Source organism: Cyphomyrmex costatus, unplaced genomic scaffold, assembly GCF_001594065.2.
Source record: "Cyphomyrmex costatus isolate MS0001 unplaced genomic scaffold, Ccosl1.0 scaffold254, whole genome shotgun sequence".
Lineage (NCBI taxonomy): Eukaryota > Metazoa > Arthropoda > Insecta > Hymenoptera > Formicidae > Cyphomyrmex > Cyphomyrmex costatus.
Window position 1 is genome coordinate 1,071,243 of NW_017276629.1, and position 23,406 is coordinate 1,094,648.

General features: G+C 34.4%; 1 protein-coding gene across 9 annotated transcripts in view; it reads right to left on the reverse strand.

Moving 5' to 3' along the window:
* The window catches only part of dlg1 (MAGUK family member discs large 1), a 540,434-nt gene that overhangs the window by 83,873 nt on the left and 433,155 nt on the right, over positions 1–23,406 (reverse strand). For all 9 annotated transcript variants that reach the window (XM_018540590.1, XM_018540588.1, XM_018540591.1 and 6 more), the window contains one exon: positions 17,455–17,490. In XM_018540590.1, coding sequence (XP_018396092.1) covers positions 17,455–17,490 — 36 coding nt within the window. The remainder of the gene's footprint in view (positions 1–17,454; positions 17,491–23,406) is intronic.

Here is a 23,406-nt window from a genome sequence, read left to right on the forward strand (position 1 = left end):
TTAATAACGATAATATTTATTAAAATGGTAAATAAAGTGCACTACAATATAATTATTATTCACATAAATTATATTAAAGTAATAAATTGAATATAGTCACTCGTGCTTTTTTTGTGCAACATAATGAGTAAGATTTGTCATAATTAGACACAAGGGAAATAGCGCGGACGTAATACCGACAGAAAAAAGACTTGCGCAATCCTTTAAATTTAATACTTCCTTCTCGCTGCGGTATATGTCTGGTGGGTACTATCTGCGTACAATGGCCACCATGGTAACGTAAGTAACGTGCGTGGCTAAAAGGCGAGAACCGGGGCGTGTTAAGCGGAATTAACGCCGGAGGTAACCCGAGCGCCGCGAGAGGAGTCGTTATGCTGTCTCGTTTTGTTGCGGAAAATCGCAACAAAAAGTACCCTTTCACTCGGTTCTTGAATTCCGAGATAGCATACGGAAATATATATATGTTAAAGAGAGAACCTTGCCAAGAAATCATATCGGATATATCGTAAGATTGATTATATAAAATTTGCATGCAACTTAAGTGATAAGTTTAAAAGTCACGATTCTATTATATTATGCTAAAAATGTAATAATATTATCGCGATTGCCACCAGTTTGGCTTTCAACCGGAGACTGATATTTTTAACGAATATCTATCTAGCTCTCTCCAATTGTTGGAAAAAATCCTGGCTAAAATCGCTAAAAATTTGGGTGACTTTCTTTAAGTTGATTTTCTTCCGCGGTTTCGACAAGCCGCCAGAAAGATCAGACCTAAATACCTTTTTCTTTTTTTAGACAAAATAAAACAAAAAGTAATAATTTCCAGATCTCCAACAAAATAGTAAAATCTTCGACAGGATAATTAGTCGATCTATAGTGAAGAATGTAACAGCACGAGTGATCCCATCAGCTACTATATCTATATGTAACTGAAATCTGATGACAATTTGCAAAATCATTACGTATGCAAACCAGAATCCATAGCTTCAACGGTCAGTTGAATTCTCGTTAGACGGTTACTCGAGGATGCTGTCGATCGAAAGTTCCACAAGTTCGTCGCAAATTAAACGATACCACGACTCAAGGTGAGAGCTTCCCGAGCGTGTATCTGAGTGTCGAAACTCGAAACTATCGCACCATGAAGTGCATTAACAAAATTGGAACCCCTCCAACCGGCATGGCGTTAGATCGGCATTGGGGTTTGTATCGTGTTTCGCAACATGCTTGCAAAACTTATACTGGCCACGATTGGCACAAGCTATGGTGGCTAATTGCCTTTCCGTCGCGAGAAAAAGCATCTCGATGGTCTAATGTTCGTGAGGCGTCGCCGTGTCTATGTCTCCTCTAGACCAGTGATTGTTTCGTTCAATTATAAAGCGAGTCGGACATCGCGGAAGTGTCGTTCTCAGTTCACGCTTTGTGCTTCGCGCTATGAACGATGCAGTCGCCGTAGAATTTTTTGGAATGGCGGACGTTCACCCTGAATCGACTCGAAATAATTTACTTTTCTCGTATATAATCTCTGATTTAATTTTGCAAAAATATTATATAGTTTTTTGAAACTGAGCTAGACACTAGGAAAGTCTTAAAATAGAAATAGTTGAAAAGTCGAGCTATCCAAGCATCTAATTAATACTAAAATTGAGTTAGATTACAATAAAACTATATTATATTATATAATATAGAAATTTAATATAAATAAAATATTTTTATATCATTATTTATCACTAATAATTATATTAAACAATACACATAAAGTATAGTGAACATATTGGATCGGAACAAAAATTCCCCTCGACAGTGTTACTTTATTTGTATGTTTTTAGAAAAAATTTAGCAATTATATCATTCGATAGAGCAAAATTTCAGCTTTAAAAATTTATAAAATTATACCTAACATTTTTTCATTACAATGATTTTTAATAGAATTATTAGCAATCAAAGTGGCTCCTTTTATTTAAAAAATCCAGATAATTCAGTAAATAAAAAATGTTAGGAACCATTTCAAAAGACAATTTTTTAAAGAAAATCCTTAAGTTTTTTATGTTACAACATTTTTTAAAACCTTTTTGGACACGTCTACAAAGAAAAAAATTTCCTATTTTGTTTAGTTTATAGTTTTCTATATATGTAAAAATTAACAAACTTACAGAGAGAAATTTAAAAGACTTAATATAATCTCTCGAAAGTAGAGTCTATAAACTTTAAAATCCTTTTCTCAAATTTAAATTTCATTCATTTTTTAATGAAATCACTACTACTTCAATTTTTAAGCGTTATGAACTTTTATTTCGATTCCAAATAATATCTATTATTTAAAATATATTAAAAATTTTTTCAGATATAACCATCTTTTAATTCCAAAGGGAAATACACGAAAAATATTAAAATCCACGTGAATTTTTGTTACTCAAAGGAAAGTGGTAAATTGTGTAACGATCTGTAGAATAGTATGATACGAGAGTACACTCAGCGTGTTATGAAGCTACGTTGCTACGGATTAACAAAATCGCTGCATTTTCTGGGAAGAATCATTTTTTGGAAAAAAGCTATAATAAAACGCCCAACCCAGAGTGTGCATTCACCACTGACGGATTTTAATTTCGTGGTTTAATCGTGGCCGCTTAGTCGCTTTTTGCACACCGTCGCTTTTCGCAGCTCTCCGTGCGTTTCTCCTCGTGCAGTAATCGCGCGGAAATTTGCGCGTCCAACGAACTTTTCGCGATCGTGACTCCGCATATTCCGGTACGCTCAATTTTTCGCTGTTCTCTTTAAACTCGAGCTGCCTGAAAGTTGCAAAGCAAGAAAGTTACGCTGTCATATTCATAAGTATATAAAATATTTTCCTCGGAGCTTTAATTTACAATCCAAATAAACGTTATACATAATAATGTGTAAATAAAATCAACAACAATTAAATATAACGTAGGTCTTGTTATTAAATAAGTAAAAAATAATTACCAAAAAAATAATGCAGCATTTAAATTGATATTTTCAATGCGTCGCGTTCTTTCTTTTTATTCAGCATTGTCAAAAAAACTTGCCTCTACACTTTTTTGTCGTGCAATTATATTACTTAATTCATCTATGAATAAATTAATTTTGTTTCGTTAGTCTAATCTTGATTTACGCTCCGGGAAATGTGTAATTAAATTAATTAAACTAATCCAATATACGATATTTATATGTACCCCAAATTTTGAAATTAATATTCTAATTGACAAAAACAAATAGTAAGTATATTTGAATAACTAAATCCACCTGCGCAAAAATAATTTCATATTCGAACTTGTGAAATAGAAAGAAGTTATTAAATCAGATTATATTTTCGAGATTATTAATCTCTTCAGCTTTATGTTGTGTGTGTGTATGTGTGCGTATAACGTATCATAATAATTTATATGTTCAACAGGCGAAATATAAAGTCTCATCTTTCATATCTATCGCTCTCGTATAAATTAATACATTGACAAATACATATCTTTTACATTGAAAACTATATATATTGGAATATTGAAGTTTAAATTATAAAGTCTTTCTATACATTTCGGTTTTTAATATGTCACAAAGAGTGGAGCGCTAATTCTGTGCATCGAGCTTGCTTCATCTGCATCTCTATTCGTATGGGGCCGACATCGCGTTACGATAACAGCGGATTCGCGTTTAGCATGCTGCGGCATTTCAACTCTCTGCAGGTACAGCTTTAATTCACAAAGCTCGCATACTCCGGGATTTAACGTCGACAATCCTTCGCTCCTCTCCCATAGCCGCGTTCGATGTTACCCCGGGCGTAAACTCGCGATACCCGAAACGCGCATAAAACGCGGACACTATATGAATGCGGGATCTAAAATGTGTGAATTTACGCTGATACCTCCACACGAACGATCGTGTGTCTCGAAAGCGTAAACACTTCGATAGTCATAAGCGACTGATAATACAGCAACTATAAACATACAAAACATAATATATTCCGAAATGGAAAAACATTGATTAAATAAAACAAAGTGTATATATATGATATATACAATATATAATATATTAAACTATTGCTACACTAAGAGAAAAATGTAAATTTTAATAAATATTTAATTTAACAATTTGTTTAGTACAAGAATCGTTAATTTTATTTAACTATCATTTTTTATTAAGTAAATATTTATTTATACCACAAGTAAATGTTAAGTTAGCGCTATTCAAAGAAATATTTGTTAAAATTTGATACATCTTTTCCTTAATATTATAATAAAGATATTAAAGAAACAAATCTTATTCTATTTCCACATTCTTCAAAAATATATGTAAAAATTTAGAAACTTATTCGACAAACGCCATGCATCGTTACGTAGAATTCATGAAGAATGAGATTTAAACAAAAGCAACGAGACTAACAAGTAACATACTCAACTCAGGAAAGAGAGTAAATCAAAATAATCTGTCTATCGTAAAATTGATCTCGTACAAATTTATCGGCTAACATTAAAAGTAACGACGCGCGAAATTAATTTCATAGGCTGCTTGCCGGGTGTGATTAATGAGTTCGTATTAACGATCCAATCTTTGCGAACGGCGGGCTCGCGAAGTTTCCCGAGACGTATCGGAAAATTCGGATGGCTACGACGGATATTGCAGTTGAGAGTTAATTGATCGCTTCAGCACATATGCTTAACGTATAACGAGCAAAAACTGATAAGAATTCAAAACAATTTAAAATTTAACGACGTAGTTCTAACGTAATCTTCTTGTACAGATATATTTTCTGGCAGAGCAATTTAATGTCAATTCATTTAATTTATAATTTAAAGATTCTTTATATTTTATTTAATTATTTATTTTTTATTATTAGGTATTAAATTATTTAAAGATTAAAACATATAGTTATTGTTATTCTCAAATACGATTTTCTTTTATAAGGCATATCTCTAAATTCTCACCGTTAATTGTATTAATTTATTCAGACGATTTAATCGTAGCTCATGTCACAACGAGACTGCGACGAAGCTCAATGCTCGCATTTTTCTTAGTGGAGAAATCTAGAGGATTTATACGTTTACTGTTTTTCTCTCGGTTACTTCTTTACCGGGTCTGAAAAATATGCAGCGAAGGTGGAGAAGGTCGGACAAGCGGCAGCACGTTAAGCTTTCTTTGCATACGAAGAAACGGGCCACGATAATGATATAAATATTCATTAACGGTGCTCTCGTTTGAGAAAATCCCACGAGCGAACACCGGAAGCATAACCAAATATAAACAAATTGCGGTCTTCTTATAATATTCTGACGTCTGTATTTCGTGTGCAAAAACTATAGATTATGAATAACGAAGTCGTTATAATACTTGTTAAACATTTTAACGAATCGGTACATTATTTATATGTGCTCATAATATTACAAATGAATAATTTTTTTTCAGATATTTAAATATTTTTTAATAGACGTGTAGAAATGCGACGCGCTAACAATAACAAAAAAGGAATAGAGAATGCCCACCAAAAAATGTATTGCAAAAACTAAGATTGTTTTAAAAGCATGTGAATTATTTTCTTTACACGCGTTAATTTTGTAAATAACATTATAAAAATATTGATATTTTATGATGTTGCAGATCAAATTAAGAAATATAAATTATTGTAAAGTGTGATTTAAAAAAAAGTTTTTTAAATAAAACTTCAAATTGCGTGTACATTAACAATCTGATAGATATATACGTAAATTTATAAAAACAAACGGATATACTTTCTTATCTATTTACCTTATATTTCACCACCAATCAAATGTCTACCCATAAGTTTTAAAGAGCGCATAAAATATGTTACGATCGACTGCACGAAAATATCCAACCACTTACCGAAGTAAAATAAAAGTTACTACTGTCGTACATAAACTCGAAGATATTCTTAGAAATCATAAGAAATCATCCACGACTAAAATACTTTTAATTCATACACTCGTATTGCGCGCGCGCGCGTGTGAGTATGTGTGTATGCATGTGTGTGCAAAGAATCTGGTAGAGAGAATAAAAGTATTATAGAATTTCCAATATGTGAAAATACTGTCGTCCAGAGAATTCGCAATTGCAGTACAATCATTTCTATTTCTTATTATCAGTCTAGAAATAGAAGCAGCAAATTGCGTCACAAATAATAATATAGCGTACATTCGTATTGCTTAAATCTTATAAAAAGTACCTGCGTGGAATAAATTTATTCGCGAAGGTATGTGCAGTTTTGAAGGTTTATGCTTCTTTATGCTTTCGCAGACAATTTGATTGTAAGAGGTTAAGAGAAAAAAAACAGCGAATCGTAATCTTAAAAAGTCAACCTCAAAATTAAAAAATACTTTGAAGAAAATAACGTCTCTTTCGAAAAAAACTGTCATAAAATGTTTGTTTAAAGTGCATAATCTTCAAATATAATAAAGAAAAATTTCATTTCAATTTTTCTTAGTGATGTTAAAACAAGATATCATCGATAACGAATGAATAAAATTTTACAAATGAAGACGATGAGGGAGGTCATAGAATGCTTAATACGAAGCACGAAGTACCGTAAATTTATTCCAATCTTGTATTCCGTATCAGCAAGCCAAAGCCTCTGAGTTTTCGGACGAATCGGAAACGGGAAAGCAGCCCTTATCCTGGTCACGTCCGGCTGCTTTTCTTTCCCCATTCTTTTCTGGTCGCTGTCGACGCCCAGTGTTTTTATACGAAGCGCAAAAGGGGTTGTCAAACGTTGCTTACCCTCGTAAAAATCCGTTCTTCCGAACCGTATGTCTTTATCGGATTACACGAGGAAATCGAGCGATTCAAGTGCAATAATAGTATACGAAGCTGCAGAACCGTGAAACCACGAGTTTTCACGAATGTCCATAAAACAACACGCTGCTTGAATTTGGAATGTAATGTCGTAAAGCAAAATTTAGTATATATATAATCGATAAATGTCTTTATTCTTTTTCACTGCGCAATTTGTTCGAATTCCCTCATTCTTTGCGTTATATGTTATACCCTCGTATATCACTAATCTCCATGAATCTCTCGTAATTTTCTTTTCATAATTTCTTTTTGCATAATATGCAGATTTTATCTGTCAGCACATTGGACGATCTCATTTGTATAAGTTACTTAGCATCAATTCGATCGAGCGAATTATACAAATCCATCGCGCGTTCGTGCTCTTTTCCTTTCATTGCCATTCCGATTGGGAATTCAATTTCTGCTCCTTAGAATCACGGTAAGCGTCAGTTCCACTCGGAGTAGTTTACTCGCACACTAAATAAATTGCTTTCTCGTTTCACGCAATCTGGATTTACATAGTTTGCTCTTGTTGTCTACATAATATTCATACTTTCGTCGAGAGTATCAGCGCCCAATCAAACCACAGTTCTCGCTATAGCGATCAAAGTTGTGCAAATTTCCGATTACTTTCTTGTACGGCTCGTAATTTCTCGATTACTGCCACGGGAAAGAGAGAGGTTTGGGGTAGCACACGTTACTCGAAGTTTAGCAACGACAAACTTCAATCCACGCCGCATAGTTGCATACAACCTCGAGGATATAGTGTAGAGTAACGGGGTGGCCGGGACAATTTCTTGAGAGACACTTTGACGAGTTAATCCATGGAATGTTTGAGACGCCCTCGCGGTGCAATAAATTCTCTCGCTGTGAGAATTTATCGAGATGCGGAAAGTATGAACTCCCTCTCTCTCATCGTGTTCATTCATCCGCGGTGCCCTCGAGAATTTCCACGGAAATTAAGACATTTTAGAGCGTCATTATCTCTAGATAATCTACAGATAGTGGATGCTTCCACGAGGTGTCCAAATTTAATTATAAAGTTTATTTATTGCACTTGATCTAAAAAGCAAAAAAAAAAGAAAAGAAAAACCATTAGATATTATACGTTTATTTATTAATGTCGATTTATCCTTCATTGATATGATATTTAATTATTGAGCTCTTAACAAAATTTATTATTTTTTTTATTATAGCACTAATAAAAAAATATTGAAGATTACATCAAAGAATATTAAAAGTTTGATTAAAAGCATGGGAAAAATGTAAACATTTATAAATATAAAACTCTGTAATATTTCTAAACATTTTGCAAGCGCTAAAATAAAAACTCTTAATAAATATTCACATATTTTTCGTGATAATGGTATCGCACCAATGCGATACACGTTATTAAATTAAATATAAATATAAAGTCAAGATGTTTCAATTATCTCGATTTGTTCGAGGAGAATAATGAATCGTTCATTCACCGTTAGTATTGCGATAACCCGAGGGTTGAAACACACAATGATCACTGCGACCGTTGAAATTCTCGCGTCCGACAGAAGTAGAGATTGTTTCCGGTGGGCAAGAGGAGACAAACTAAGCGATTCTGTATTGCCATATAACTCCCTCGGGTAGTTTTGACTAGTAATCCTAGGCGTGTGGAGTTACAGCACCATGTTTCATGGCTTACGTTGATCGTACGAGAAGACCCCGAGTAACAGTGAACGCTCGATCGAGGTGATCGGCCCGGGCGTCTTCCACCAATTCAACGTCGGGAAACTTCATTCTACTTTGGCACGTACCATTTACCGGTTTACGCCCGGGGAGTTTACGACCTTATTCTACGCCTGCCATCCCAAAATCCATGCAGGTGTAACGGCCCTCTCTCCCCTTATCGTTACTTCATATAGTGATGCCGTTCGATACCTAAATATCAGCAGCGTCATTACGGTAAATGGAGTAAGATATACTATATCGCATGGCTCATAAATAGATTTACCATCATAAAGATTAATTACATCCAAGATTCGCGATACATGTAGACAATCAGCTAGTCTAAATAAGGCAAACATTTGAACCTTTGAGGAACTACCTCTCCAAATATTGAAAATAAATTTGAGTATATGACATTTATAAATGCTAATTTTTTTTGTTCTGGTTCAGAATTTGTTGCTTTTATCCATTCAGGATTGTCGATGTTATGTTATATTAACACTTCCAAAAAAATATGCATAAAGTATTATAAACAAAAATTTGATGTCAGAATTTTCGCTAATTTTTGGCTCTAAAATATTGCAAAAAGGCATTAGAAAATTTAAAATGATTATTAATAGGTACTATCATGGTTACTGGTAAACATACAGCAAAATATGTTATAGATATGTTTTGAAATTAATTGCTCATAAAATTTGTTACTAAAAAAATTTTAGTCAAACAAATGACGTATTTAAAAAGCACAATTAAGAAGCACATTTCACCTGTAAATAGATAAATAAATAAAAAAAGACTGCATACAAAATTATGAGTTAATTTAGAAAATAATGAAATATGTACATAAGAATATTGTATCAACGGCAGTAGATTTAACAATATTCAAACCGAAATAATGAACTTAAAATAACATTCAGAGTTTGTCTCGATTTCACGTCGATTCGTCGAGACACTGTAGTTTCTTACTAACGCAAAGCCAAGCAAAATAAAGAGCCTCAGAGTTTACTTTTCGTTCAAATTACTCGGCGGAGCTTTACGCGCGCGCTGAACAAGTTTCGCGAAGATAAACCCACGGAAATTGTCCGGTAGTTTTTAAAAGTCAGGACGAACGAGCTGTCAGAAACAAAGAAGTCGACCTAAATACACTCCTTAGGTTTTAGATTTCATCGAGGTGCTCTGTCGACTTATACCATAGTTTTCATTCCCGTTCATGTTAATTCAGCGCTAAATAAAGATTTCCCATGAAAGGCGTGAGCTATAAATAATTCATTCTATTCTATTGCTATATCATTAAAAATAAAAATTTATGAAATTTTGCATAAAATTTATAATATAATAATTTGTAACGTTCAATGTTTAATGACACTTAAATTATATCAATGTAATAATTTAATATCATAATCCATAAATTATAACGATATGCACAACAAATTTTTTAAATTTACATCCCGCCCAATGATTTTTCATATGCCTTTCTTCCCACGGGAAAGTCGACTTCGCTTTAAAGCTCGCTCATACCGAACTTCGAGTCCTTATCTGGTCGGTAATTCCAATGCAGATGAGGTGGAATATATTATGATAATATTCCCCAATTTTCAGATGCGGGCAAGCCATTTCTGGTAGAAACCAACACTCGGACGTTTCCTCGCTTCATAAATCAATTCATAAACTCGGAGGCGTTATATCGATCGAGTAGGAAAAAACGAACGTTTTATAAAAGATTATGGATTATTCACATTTACCGAAGCATTAATTATTTTCGTGCGGTGAAGATATTCATTGAAACTGATTAATATTTACCACACCTATTTCGTTATGCCGTGCAATATCCGTAACAAGATTTGTTTTACGTTTCTTCGCACGTTGCATACCTTACTATTCATAATAAAATCATATTATCCTATAAAGAAACATATTTATTGCTTGAATATCCTATAGTAGCATTTTTATTAACTACAAAATTATTTGCGCACTATCACGATACACCACATTATATTAATTACATTCACAGAAAAAAATGTCTATTTGAAAATAGCACAAACCAGAAGATCTTGATTATATCAACTAGAATTCCGATTACCATAACTGGAATTTTAATAGATTTAACTAGAACATTATGTGATTCGTCCATTTTCAACCAGAATTTTAATTGATTTAGTAATTAGACATTTTTTCTTAACGATTATATTCGTCATTTGAAAACGAGTTAAATACGCGCGATTCATATACAGAACTCATGGAACGGGGCGCTTTTTGCGGTATTCGATCGAATCGATTGCCCGGCAATACGACCGCACGGTATAAATCTGCGTTTGCAGTTCATCCGGTTAGCAAATGGGTGGATCTAGCGCAGCGATTACAGAATTTGCGAGTTAAACTTTATGCACCTGCGGAGAACATGGTATCTGCATGTGCCAGCCCGGCCTGGCTTCAGATGTCCCAATTCCAGAATAAACATTTTCGGCCAACCGTACTAAGACTACGCTAGCTTTCGCTAATTCTTTAATATTCAACTTTGTTTTAGAATTAAAGAATGTGCTATCTAATTATTTTTAAAAGTCATAACATAAAAATTTGAAATAACATTGGACATTTATATTGTTATATTATTGCCACGTTCTATTCATTGTAAGAGTAATGTTGGACAAACCATGTTGAATCTTTCATGGTTAACCCATGAACTTTTTGATCTTACTATGTATTATACATAATTTTTATATTTATTATATTTTTCAATTAAAGTTTGAACAATTTCTTTTAAAACGAGCTCTCTCTCTCTCTCTCTCTCTTTAAGTTAAATAATTTGATATTTATGAAAAATGTGATTTTAACGCATGGTACATTATATATATGTACTACTGGACTCGCGAAAGAGTTAATAAATTAGTTTAATATTTACCAGTACAATCGAAAATCTGATTGTGAGCGGAAAATTCCGTCGGATGAAAGAAAAATATTTATACAATTATTTTTTTACAGTGTTTGTTTGATCGCATGCATTGTTATGAACAAAACTTTCTCGGATAATAATTCGCTTGAATAATTTTGAAGTTTTAACTCTATTAATTGCAGACTGAACGCGCTAAAGTATTAGTTTTGGAATATTTATTAAACATACCTGTTTTAATAGAAAGAGAACACGACAATATAAGTTGAAATACTGATAAAAGTTAAAATCACAAAGGATACGTTGCAAAATAAAACAAGATGAAATTAATCAATGAAACGGACATAATGATATCGTTCAAATTAATAGAATGTGATCCGCAATTTATCTCAATAACTTTCATATAATAAATGTTATATATGTATATACATATACACACTATATATATATATATATTTATACAGATATATACGAGTCTCTCATGTACGGAACCACATTCCAACGGAAAAATGTAATTATTCCTAATATCTATGCGTGCTACCATTAATATAAATTCCGCGCCTCGTGCGAACCGCAACAGAGTATCCTCCGTAAAATAAAGATAAATGATTGCCGACACGCAATATACTCCGTGTATTGAAAAAATCATTAAAAGCTGAAGAAACACATTGCGTTTATGCTTTGTTGATTCGAGCATTGTCCTACGAAATGTACTGTGAATCAAATATGAGGCAACCAAGAAAAAAAGAGATTGTTCCTTTATTTGGAAGAGTAAAAGAAAAAAAAACGAAACAACCAAAGTGCGATGTTTAGAAAAGTATTCTATTAATACAATTAAAGAATTATTAGATATTTTAACCGATTAAAGAGATTTTTTTCAATTTATATTTTAAAAAAATATAGATTACATGCCATAAAGATATGACTTCACAATTTTTTTCGCGTTTAGATAGTTTGAAAATAAATTTTTCAACTTGGAACCAATCTTTTCACAAAACAAAAATGTTTAGGCATTAATAGACAACAATTGCCTGATAATTAAAGTGTGATTCAAACAATATTAACAGAATTGAATTATTAGACGTGTGAAACTGGCACGAAGGACAGCGCCGCTGGTGATCTCCTCGGAACGGAAGGGCCAGTCATGATCCGTCACTAACGACTAATGCCAGCAATTTGCGTCGACGCCAGGGGACGCAACTGAGAGAGCGATGCATGCACGTCATTCGACGTGATTTATACGACGTGTCCTGTTATAATACCGGTAGCCTATAATGCAACGCTATAGTGTCCTATAGGACCGGAAGCGCGGGAAGTGCCAGGAGGTGCACCACGTGGTAATCAACATGAGCTACTGGCCGATGATCCCTAACCACTAATGGATCGTGCCAGAATGAGATGCAATATCGATTATTCCGATGAACGCAACCGATAATATAACATAGAACATGATTTAGTCGCAAAACAGGATACCTCAAATTATTGCAGCTTAGAATTAAAAGTAAACAATCCATAATTAAGAAGCATAGAGGCGTTCATAAAACTGAAACAAAAGAAAATATACGGAGAAAGATGACTTGTTTTGTCAAGCCTAGATAGTGATGCGTAACCTGCGGGTCGCATGCTATTGTGATTTTTGTAGGATTTTTCGATTTAGAGTCGAAAATATAATAATAAAATTATCTATTTTATGTAATATAAACATGAAATAACCAAAACAATTTTATCTATTTATAAAATCTTCTAAAAATAACTCTAAAAAAGGTTTTAAGTATTGATTCGACGGCCTAACGAGATACATCTTTAATATGCTACTTTATTGTTGATTAAGTGAAGATCTAATCACATTTTGATGCAAACTTCTTGATAAACGTGATGATTAGAATGTAATATTGCAATGAGAAAACGCGATATAGTAAAGGGAGAGGCGAAATGAAGACACTGATGAAACTGGAATTTCGACAGCTTGGAATAATGCGAGATACGATGTTTTCCCGCGGGAAACGGTGCCTGCAACTCGAGCCCTGAATTTCAGACGACGATCGAAGCCCTAACTTGCCTCGTGGAAAATAGATCTCGGAATGTCGCATACAGATAAGCACCAGGATATTACAGTTCTCATTATCAAGAACGAAATTATGTTACTGTCCGCGAATAATAAGTATCCTATACCAGATGATATTACATGTTTTCTGCCGAGGAAAGAGAAAGCGTTGAAATTAGAAAAAAACATCGATAACTTAATATAATCGTTAAAAATTAAATAACTAATTATTTAAAATTTAAAAAATATTTTAAAATGAATCAAAGTGATAAAATTCGCAAGTCCTAAACGACTCGCGACGTAGCACATGATATCACAAATATCTCTTATATAGAAATATCTTTTATACAGCACGCATGTCATAAAAAAAAAATAAAGTTTTGTCAGTTCGACAACATCTCTGTCATCGTTCGTGTATCGCATACGAACCTGCCAGAAATATCTGCCACTTTTTATGGTGGTTACATAAAAAGCGGATTTTTCCCCGGATACACCTGTATACATTGTATGCAATGTGCGTACTAATCCAAAGGAAATGAATACTGGAGACCGATATCCTGCTGCGTATTGATGAACGCCCGCGGAATTCGCCGAGCCATGTGGAAATTCGCTCCGTACTATGAATTTCTCTATTCACGGAGGCAGTCATTTTCCCCGTTGGCGCGAAATTTTTCCCACGCTGCGAGGAAAGCAAACAGTTCTCCGGGAGCCATGACGGAAATATGATTCCCGCGACGTCTCGTAAAAACGACTTGGCTTCATTTCGCTGGATTATGCAGTACCCCTTTCGCATGATTTACCGCCAAGGCCAAGGGAAGGTACAGCATGGAGAATTCGAGCCGACGAAAAAAGGAAGACGAAGAAGGAGTAAAACGGAGGTGACGAGGAGATGATAAAAAGAGATATACAAAACTATTTACAAAAAAAAAAGAAAAGGAGGAAAGAGAGAGAAAGGAAGGTAATCGACGGCAGACGGCGACTTCCGGAAGATTACACGAACCGGAGGCTGCAGTTTACTCCATTTGGCAAGCTCGATATTCACCGGGCCGCCTTCTCAACCCAACTCCCCCATCTTTCCTTTCCTTCTCTGACCGTCGACGAATGAAATACGTCCTCGCCTGAATTTCAAACGACGCTGCAAATCGAATCAGGCTCGCTATGAATCTTCCGACGAGGCCGAGGAGAACGAAACTGGTGAAGTTTTGAGGAGGCGATGGGTGTGTTTGCACATTCGAGAGACAAGGGTGATTTAAAAGGTCGGCACGACCGACGAAGGCTAATCAACTCCGTTGAATGAATAATGTCCTGAAATATACAGCGGCATCTGAAGGGTTAACGTGAGATAATGTGACGCACAAAGATCTGTTCAAATGTAGAGAGAAAACAAGATTATTTTTATAACAGGCTTTACTTAATTCGCGAAATATCGATGCGCATAAATTAATACATTAGCCAAATCTATATAACGTGTACCTTATTTGACGTTTAATCGTTATTTAATTTGTGTTCACTGGTGAATCAATCAAAATATTAAGACACGGATTTCAATCCATTAATGGGATGAGAACATAATGAAATGCATAATAGTTAATTAACCCGATGTGCGGATTTGCGCTATGTTTACATGTATGTTCGAAGGGAAACATTTCTCTGTATGTACCAGTGCCAACATGTATTGTTGCACGTCTACATGAAGTTTAACTTTCACGTCGCGAGATAATTATTTCAAGCTTTCCAACTATCAGAATTTTGCATCCATTTTGCAATACGCTTAAGATACCTTGTAAAATTAACATCGTTGTCATTGCAATTCGTGTGGAATTGTATGCGGCACTCAAGTTTACTGTGTCTCTTCATTCGTAATAAATCGAGGATCAAAATTGCATATCTTAAGAATAATTATTATCGCAAATATAATATAAATAAAAATGTATCGCCTTTTAACATTTTTTCATCAAATTTAAATATTATGAACAGTAAGTAAATAAACTTTTTTTTTAATTATTCACACTATAAACTTTAAGTCTATTTTTTCAAAATTACATAAAGCATCACATATATTCTTATTGCATTCTATTCCTCAATTAACATTATACGAACAACATTCGAAAGGGAATATAAAAATTATATAGGTGTGAAACTGTTATCATAATTGTTCGTTTTCCTTTCCACAATCAATTAAAGATTACAAATTTTATAAAGACAAGATCTAATAATATGTTATCTAATAGCTTAGAATCATTAAAGTGCTGGCAAACTCTCGAGAAGCAACTGGATTAGTTTCACGGCAAATTGGATGAGACCGGTCGATGGAACGGAAGCGAGCGAGTAAAAGGAAACTGAGATGACACTATTTCCTACACGCATTATACAAACCGATTCTCAGAAGCATGAGGAAGTTCGTGCGGACTAGACACTTCCAGATTTATCGCATGCGTCTTGAAGGTCGGCATATATAATTGCCGAAGTTAACCGATCAAACGATGATTAAGGAACAACGTGTCGTGAACGCAATCGTTGCTCGTAGATTAGATTCCAGTACCACTACCGGGAATGGCAAGGGGGATCGTTAGCACTAATGACTCAGGGGCAAATAATTATCCGTTACGTCTTCTTGCACGCGTAATTTACGAGGAGACACCGCGTACCAACGATATGAAACTGCAATTATGTCATGATAAACTTCAATGCAAACGCCGAGATAGCCGTGCTATCTTATAAAACATTTGTAATATCACGTCTCGATTTGGTCAGCTGTCATTGTCGATTTCTGAACTTGGTAAAATCCAGGGTTGGCAACGTTACTTCACAAAAATAAATTGCCGTATCAGTATTATTATAAGTATTGTAAACTTTATAAATCGAGAACATTATTTCGAAATTAAAAGTTCTAGTTGCACTTATAACTATAATTCTATAATTCTATAATTTTTAACAAATAGTTTCGGCCGTTAAAAAAACTGTTTCAAAATAAAAATGCCAGATTCATAAAGCGCTTCAGTTAATCTCTTGCACGAATTCTTTTAGTATTGCAAGAAATTTATAACTCTATTTAAAAAAGTGTTGTGTCTTTTAATTATTAAAAGCAAAAAAAATCAAATATAATTGAATACAAATAAGCACACTGCACATTCTTAAATATGAAAAAGATGTAGATTTCAAGTTATACTCTAATTCTATTCGTTATCGTTGTACAGTGTTTCTTGTGTCATTCTGTAGCCATTTATATATTGCAGTAAAAGTTGTAATGATAAATAATAATTAAATACTTCTTCAACAATTTATACTATCTCAAGAAGGCAAGTTTACGTGTATCGAAGTGAAACGCGCTTTTCAAGAATTCTGTTTATTCTAGAATAATTCAGTACTTATTTCTGCGTTCTAGTAAGAATTTTAACAAACTTTTGACATTAATCAAATATTTCTCAAAAATTTAAATAAACTATTTTTGTTTATTTAAATTAATACTGTCAAGAATTATAGAATTATTAAAAATAAAGCCGGATCTTTCTCGATAGTTTGAGTTCCATCGAAATGATACGCCAATTTTGCGCACACATCGATAATATATACGGCAGCTGATCAATTTGCAGAAATGCAGAACACGCAATGCGGGAACTGTTAATCGTGTCATCTGTGTAATTAATGGGATAAATGCCTTCGATGAGATATTACCGTTGGCATTTAATCGTATGCAAATACGCTCTACTTTCGCGGCAAGAGAAAAATTTAAGCGGCCACGTTATATTAATCAAACTATGTTGAAATTCGTGACATAAAATTCTTATCAAATTTATGAAAAGATGCAAGCAACAGCTTTACATAACGATTTTTATATTAATACCGATATTGAATTACTGATGATTAATTGAAATATTTTATCAGAAACATGAAATATTTTATCAGACGGATGAAACGTGTAAATTAAAAGAGACGCGAACGCACGTGACAACTGCAATTCTTCTCTCGGCCGCGACTACTTGCTAACAATCTCCTTGACTCGGCTACTTTTTGCTACCAACTTTCTACTTACGTGTCTCGTGTCGGCCGCGAGAAGAGGAGTGTGTGCCTGCAACAACCGAGCGTTCAGGGAATTAGAAGAGAGGTCGCGTGACTTTTTGCTCTTTGCTAGCTTGGAGCTTCATGCCATTCATCTCGCGTGGGATTCCAAAAAATCACCAAAATATCGCGGCATCGTTTTATTAGGAAAATCGTTTAAGCAAACAAATTCTATACGCATTCACAAGAGCGTATTCCTTGATGATGAATTTTAGCAAATGCATGATAAATTGTAATTATGAAATTATCTAACAAGGATTACAAAATTTTCGCAGATTAAACTTTACGGATATGGATAAATCGTTATTATTCATCACGTGTAACTCTCACTTTAACTAGATTATAACCAAAGTTTAATCTACAGCTTTGCTAACAAGCTATCAAGATTTAAATGATTTCCAAATTCATCTCAGTATACGCTCGTGTAATTCAAACTTTGCAAAACGCTTTATTAATTTATATTATTATATGAAATGTATCCAAATTAATTTATCAACTATTAATATATTATTATTATAAATGAACGTGAACTTTTACAATAAATCTGTTACTTTATTAACAATCGAATTAAATCAGGTGAATAAAAATATGTTGAAAGTGATAATGATTTTGCGTATAGACAAAAATGTTTGGCCTTTTTGGAAGTTATTCAAGTGCAGCTTAGGAATTTTAGAGAGAAAGTCTCTAGGAAGATGCGTTTGCATGCTGTACAATATGTGTATTCAAGAGAAGATTATTCATGCAAACTTAAATAAAAAACAGAAAAGGGATATTTCTGGCTAGCAGCGACGTCGTTTTGTTGATTCGGCTAAATGACTCAAGCTCGCATTTTAGATGTCTCCACAATGCAAATTCGCTCCTTTTGCATACCGCGCGCTTATTAAACGCAGTGAGCTCATTAAAAGCGGAAGTTGACAATGGCGCGTGCGAGCACGAAATTCTCCTCTTCGCATAATTATCGCGCCCACGATAACTGAACTTCGCGACGCAATGTAACGACGAATTTCACCACGTCGCGTCGCCATCACCGCGATAATGTCGTCGAATAAATGCAGGTAAGCTTTAAAACACACTTTAATGTCGGTTGTTAAAATATTACGTTCTACGTGACATTCGAGTTAAATGTAAAAAACATCGTACTCGATGTCACATTTTCTCTTCGCGTGTGCCTTTTATACGAAAATGCATGCAATAAAATCGATAGATTCGTTTTCTTATTCAATTAATAGAAACAATCCTATTTTTGGTTAAAACGAATCTCAATGATACTAAATGCAAATTTTTATAAATATACAAAAGAACAATTCAAGGGCTAAGAGCCAGTTATGTAACAAAGATTATGTTACATAATGTCAGTTATGTTATCTGACATTGTCGAAAAATCACATTTTATATTTGCAATCTTGTTCCACATTTAAGTAATTAACTACTGTATCACCATGATGTGGAACATTACCGGTTTGAGTTTTTTCTTATTCACTGACTCACAACATTGTATTTAATAAGATTAAACACTGTTTTACTGCCTAGTATTTCCAACGACTAATTTCACGATTTTAATTTATTGACTAGTAACATTAAGATATGAAGAATATTGAAAAATACATATGTAGATTTTCAATAATTTTACAATTATGTATTTGTTGTAACATTGAAAATAACCTAATCGGCGTCGAAACGTTTGTATATTGTAATCATTTTTATGTTTTAAATTAAACGATCTTTGTTACATAACTGGCTCTTAGCCTTTGAATTGTTCTTTTGTACACTTACAGACAATTATTATTATTTATTATTTTTACAAATATATTATTTCAGTTTTATGAACTGTGCACCAATAAGATTTATCGGATTTGATGCGCAATCGCCAAATCAAAGTTGACACTAATATTTTAAATTAGATTGGTCATTCATTTTAATAGTGAAGCTAATAAGATTTTAGACTGTAAATAATTTATTGTAAAAAATATTATCTTATTGTTTTTTTATTACTGCTTTTGAACTTCTCTTTCACTTTCGCCAAATTTCAAACCTACATCACATTTTAAATATAAAAACTACTTCACTTTAAATACAAAAAGTGTACCCTATAGATCAATTATAAAAAAAAAAAACAGATTGAATGTTACTTCAACTAGATTAAAATATGTGCGATGCACTATTATGGATAAACAAAAAAGGAAAGAAAAAAAAGATTGAAAAAGGAAACAGGCGTGGATGCAATTTTCATTTGATTAAATTCAAGGAGAAAAAGATATGTCATTGTCGTTTTCCCAACATAATTCCGAGAGTCTGCGTACACTGATCATTTTCACGTACACAAAGTCCCCGTGATATATTCGTGGTGAATAATCCGCGTTACAAATCTGATGAATCTCGACAGGATTTATGACGGAAAAGAAAATGCGAGGCGTGTCAGTACAGGAAACGCAAAAAAAACTATTTTATCCTTATTACTCATCAATGAATATGTAAGCCCAAGGCAAAATTTCAAGTGTCAGCAATAAATTAAGTATCGACACTTATAATTTTATATCGTTACTTCGTCATAAAATGTATTGCTGTATGATACGCAGGTTATAATCGATATGTGATAAACGTGATATATATTTTTGATCTGTAAATCGATAAAATAAATTTAAAAACAGGGAACCGGTTTAGTCTCCATGAAATCGAGTTACTACACTCAATGCCACAAATTAATTTACATTCTAGTCGCACGTTCTATCGCAAGTAAACTACGCAATTTAATAGAATCATGTTCTTATTAAAAATATCTCTCAGGAGAAAATCGAATAAGAAAACATATTGACTTGTTAAAAAAAAAAGTTATTAAAAGTGAAACCAAAGAAATGGAAGAACATCACATCACTTTTCCTGATTGCACTACATAATCCATTAATTTAACTTAAGTATAGATTCCGGGCTTTTCCGAAAGAAAGACATCGGGATTATTGATCGACATAGTCGTTATCGTTAACGACGCGCTGTCTTTCCCGAAATTCTTACCGGTGAAATGGCAACCCTTAATTTTCCAGGGAAGTGGCCGCGTGTACGGCCAAATTGAATTTCATATTTCGCTGCGCATCGTGAGTCGGGCTTCCGGTCGCTGCTCCGACGTCCCCTCGTAATTAATTGCTATTCAAGCCTACCTCGTTCCAGTATACGACACGATAAAAAAAAAGTTTGCCTCTTGTCGCGAGTGAAATCAGCGTCCTAATTTCCCTTTCTTGCCAACGCTCTCAACACGATACGATTATACCCTCGCTCTGTTTTCGTGTGGAATCAAAAGGAGAAGCACGTTAATGAAGATGGATCGTCGCGATTAGCTCAATCACCGAAAGCTTTTTCTCGATGAATAAACAGTGCGATCGTGCAATCGCTTCAATTTATTCCACTAAGCCTTCTGTAGGAGAATTAATAACAAGTTTATTAAATTCTAAACACGATGACACAAATGGATTACAATATGTAATTAATTAGGGGGATTATTTCTGTTTATTCGTACAATATCTATGTGTCACGAAATTAACTAGGAAATGTTGACAGATCAATTTAATTACCTGACGTAACATGTACTTTGTATGTACGATACTGTTCTGTCTATTATTTTTAACCAAAGCTTGAGCTCGACATCATAAAACATTTCCGTTCCGTGAGATAGCAAACTTTGTTCGCAAGAAAAGAAAGAAAACAGACAAAGAAGGGACATGCTGAAATAAAACGCAGTCCTTTCTTTTACATGGAACGAAAAAGAGTTTGGTTTCTCTCGCTGTTTCTTCGTTTTGTTTTTTATACGGCGATGCTATCATATTCCGGTACTGCAAGCATCGGGCCTTTTTTTCACGGAAAAATCAGGAAAATTGAATTTCCGGGAGCGTGTAACGCGGGAGATCGAGAGGGTAGTGATACACGCGTAGGGGAAACAGATGCGCGGGAAGACAAAGTGACAAGCGGCCAGAGATCGCCGGAAATGCTCGTGGACGTATTACACTGTGATTTCCGACGACGTGATATCGATCGCAATATTCTGTACGCGTTCCTGAAACACATTTGCTTGCGTACGCGCGCAAATCCGCGCCCCCCTTTATCGCCCCGAATTTTCCGTTGTAGGTGATATTGCCCATAAATCCATCCTTTGTGAGTTGGTGCGATACATACAAACGCGGGAGAATCTTTTTTTTTAATATATCGAGGCAACATTTCATTTCTCTTTTCCTTTTTTCTTTTTTGCAAATCAACGTGAATTGCCTTTTCTCGCGCACGAAAAAGTTTCGAAATTTCGAAGTTTGTCGTTAAATTCAGTATTCCCCCGATTGTGGGAATACTGAAAATAAAATCTGCCGAACATAAAAAAGATGTACAAAAGAGAAAAAACCGCCATTGATGGAGAATAGAGGGCGGCGAGAATTGGAAAATCGGAAAAAAAATTCTTCCGCTATAGCGGATAAGTTTACGGCTGAATTTCGCGATACCGAGATATTCTCAGGAAAAAAATTCACAAGACAGCAAATTTAAAAAGTAGAAATTTATGCGTATCGCTGCGCTGTCAGTTCTATTGTTGATCGAGGATCGTCGAACATGTCGAAGGTACAGCATGTGCGACGACGATGCAGCTAATGCATCTCGGGGCACATGCGTTCGTCGTCGACAAGGCTACGTACTTTGCTTAGGCAAAGAGAATCGCCGGGATTCGGTTACACATTTACACATTTATGGAATATCGATTTTCGTCAGGCGAACTGCGTCGACGGGGAAATTATTCATATATTCGTCGTCGCTGAGACGTACCCAAGGGTTGTCCGCGTCAAAGCCACACGAGAGATTGTACCGCTGCCAGGCAGATCGATCCACACGGACAACAAGCGAGAGAGGCAAAAGGAGCAAATTGAAAGTAACCTCTCTTGTTGTCGGGCAAATTTTTAACTTTAGTACAGGGCGGTGAGCGAGACACACGGCGGAAGTTCGCGCGACGTTGAAGTTCGCGCGCAAAAGTTGCGAGGGCGAGTCTTTGCCGGCGAAGTTTTCCGGACGTGAAAAGATTAAAGAGGATATTAACTTCCGAAAGAAGAGCTACAAGATGCGCCAGTATAAAGAAATAAATTTTCACGGGAAGACCGCGAGTTTCGCGCCGAAACGCCGTATGACCTATAAGAGAGCTCAGGACTATCTTGAGAGGAGAGGGATATAGGCTGAGGTACGAACAATAATTCATCTCCTATCCGAGAAACGGTTTCATCTAGGTAGATCCCGCTTGCGGACTTGAGAAATTCCAGCCTATAATTCTTCAACTAGCACACTGCCCGTCTGTCGACTATCAACATAAAGGAACATTTAACGTAGACGGGTATGTTAAGTTAGCACCCCAACTATAGTACTCAGGAGTTCTGATTATAGTTCCCACTTCCTTTTGACGAGACGAACAGTTCCTAATAGTTAATAACAAGAGTTCCGTTCAATAAACATTTTTTTTACATTTTTTAAAAATGGGGTGCTAACTTTTTATCCAATTTCGAGGTGGAATAGTTCTGAGCGGCTTAATAGCTTCAATTTGCGATTGCCTAGAGTTCCTGATATGTAAAAAAAATTTTCGAATAATAAAAAAAAAATTAAAAATTTTTGAAAAATTAATTTTTAGATACAGCAGTTCTGATGATAATTCCTGCTTCTTTTTGACGATACGAAGAGTTCTCTATGATTTTTAATGACATATGCGCTTAATAATCATTTTTTAATAATTTTAAAAATGGGGTGCTAACTTTTTAACGAAATTCAAGGTCGCATAGTTCTGATCAGCTTAACAGAACTATTTTGTGAATACCTAGAGTTCTTGATACATAAAAAACATTTTTGAAATATAATAAAGTTTAAAAAAAATAGTGGAAATCTTTGAAAATTTTTTTGAGAGTACCGAGTAGTTCTGAGT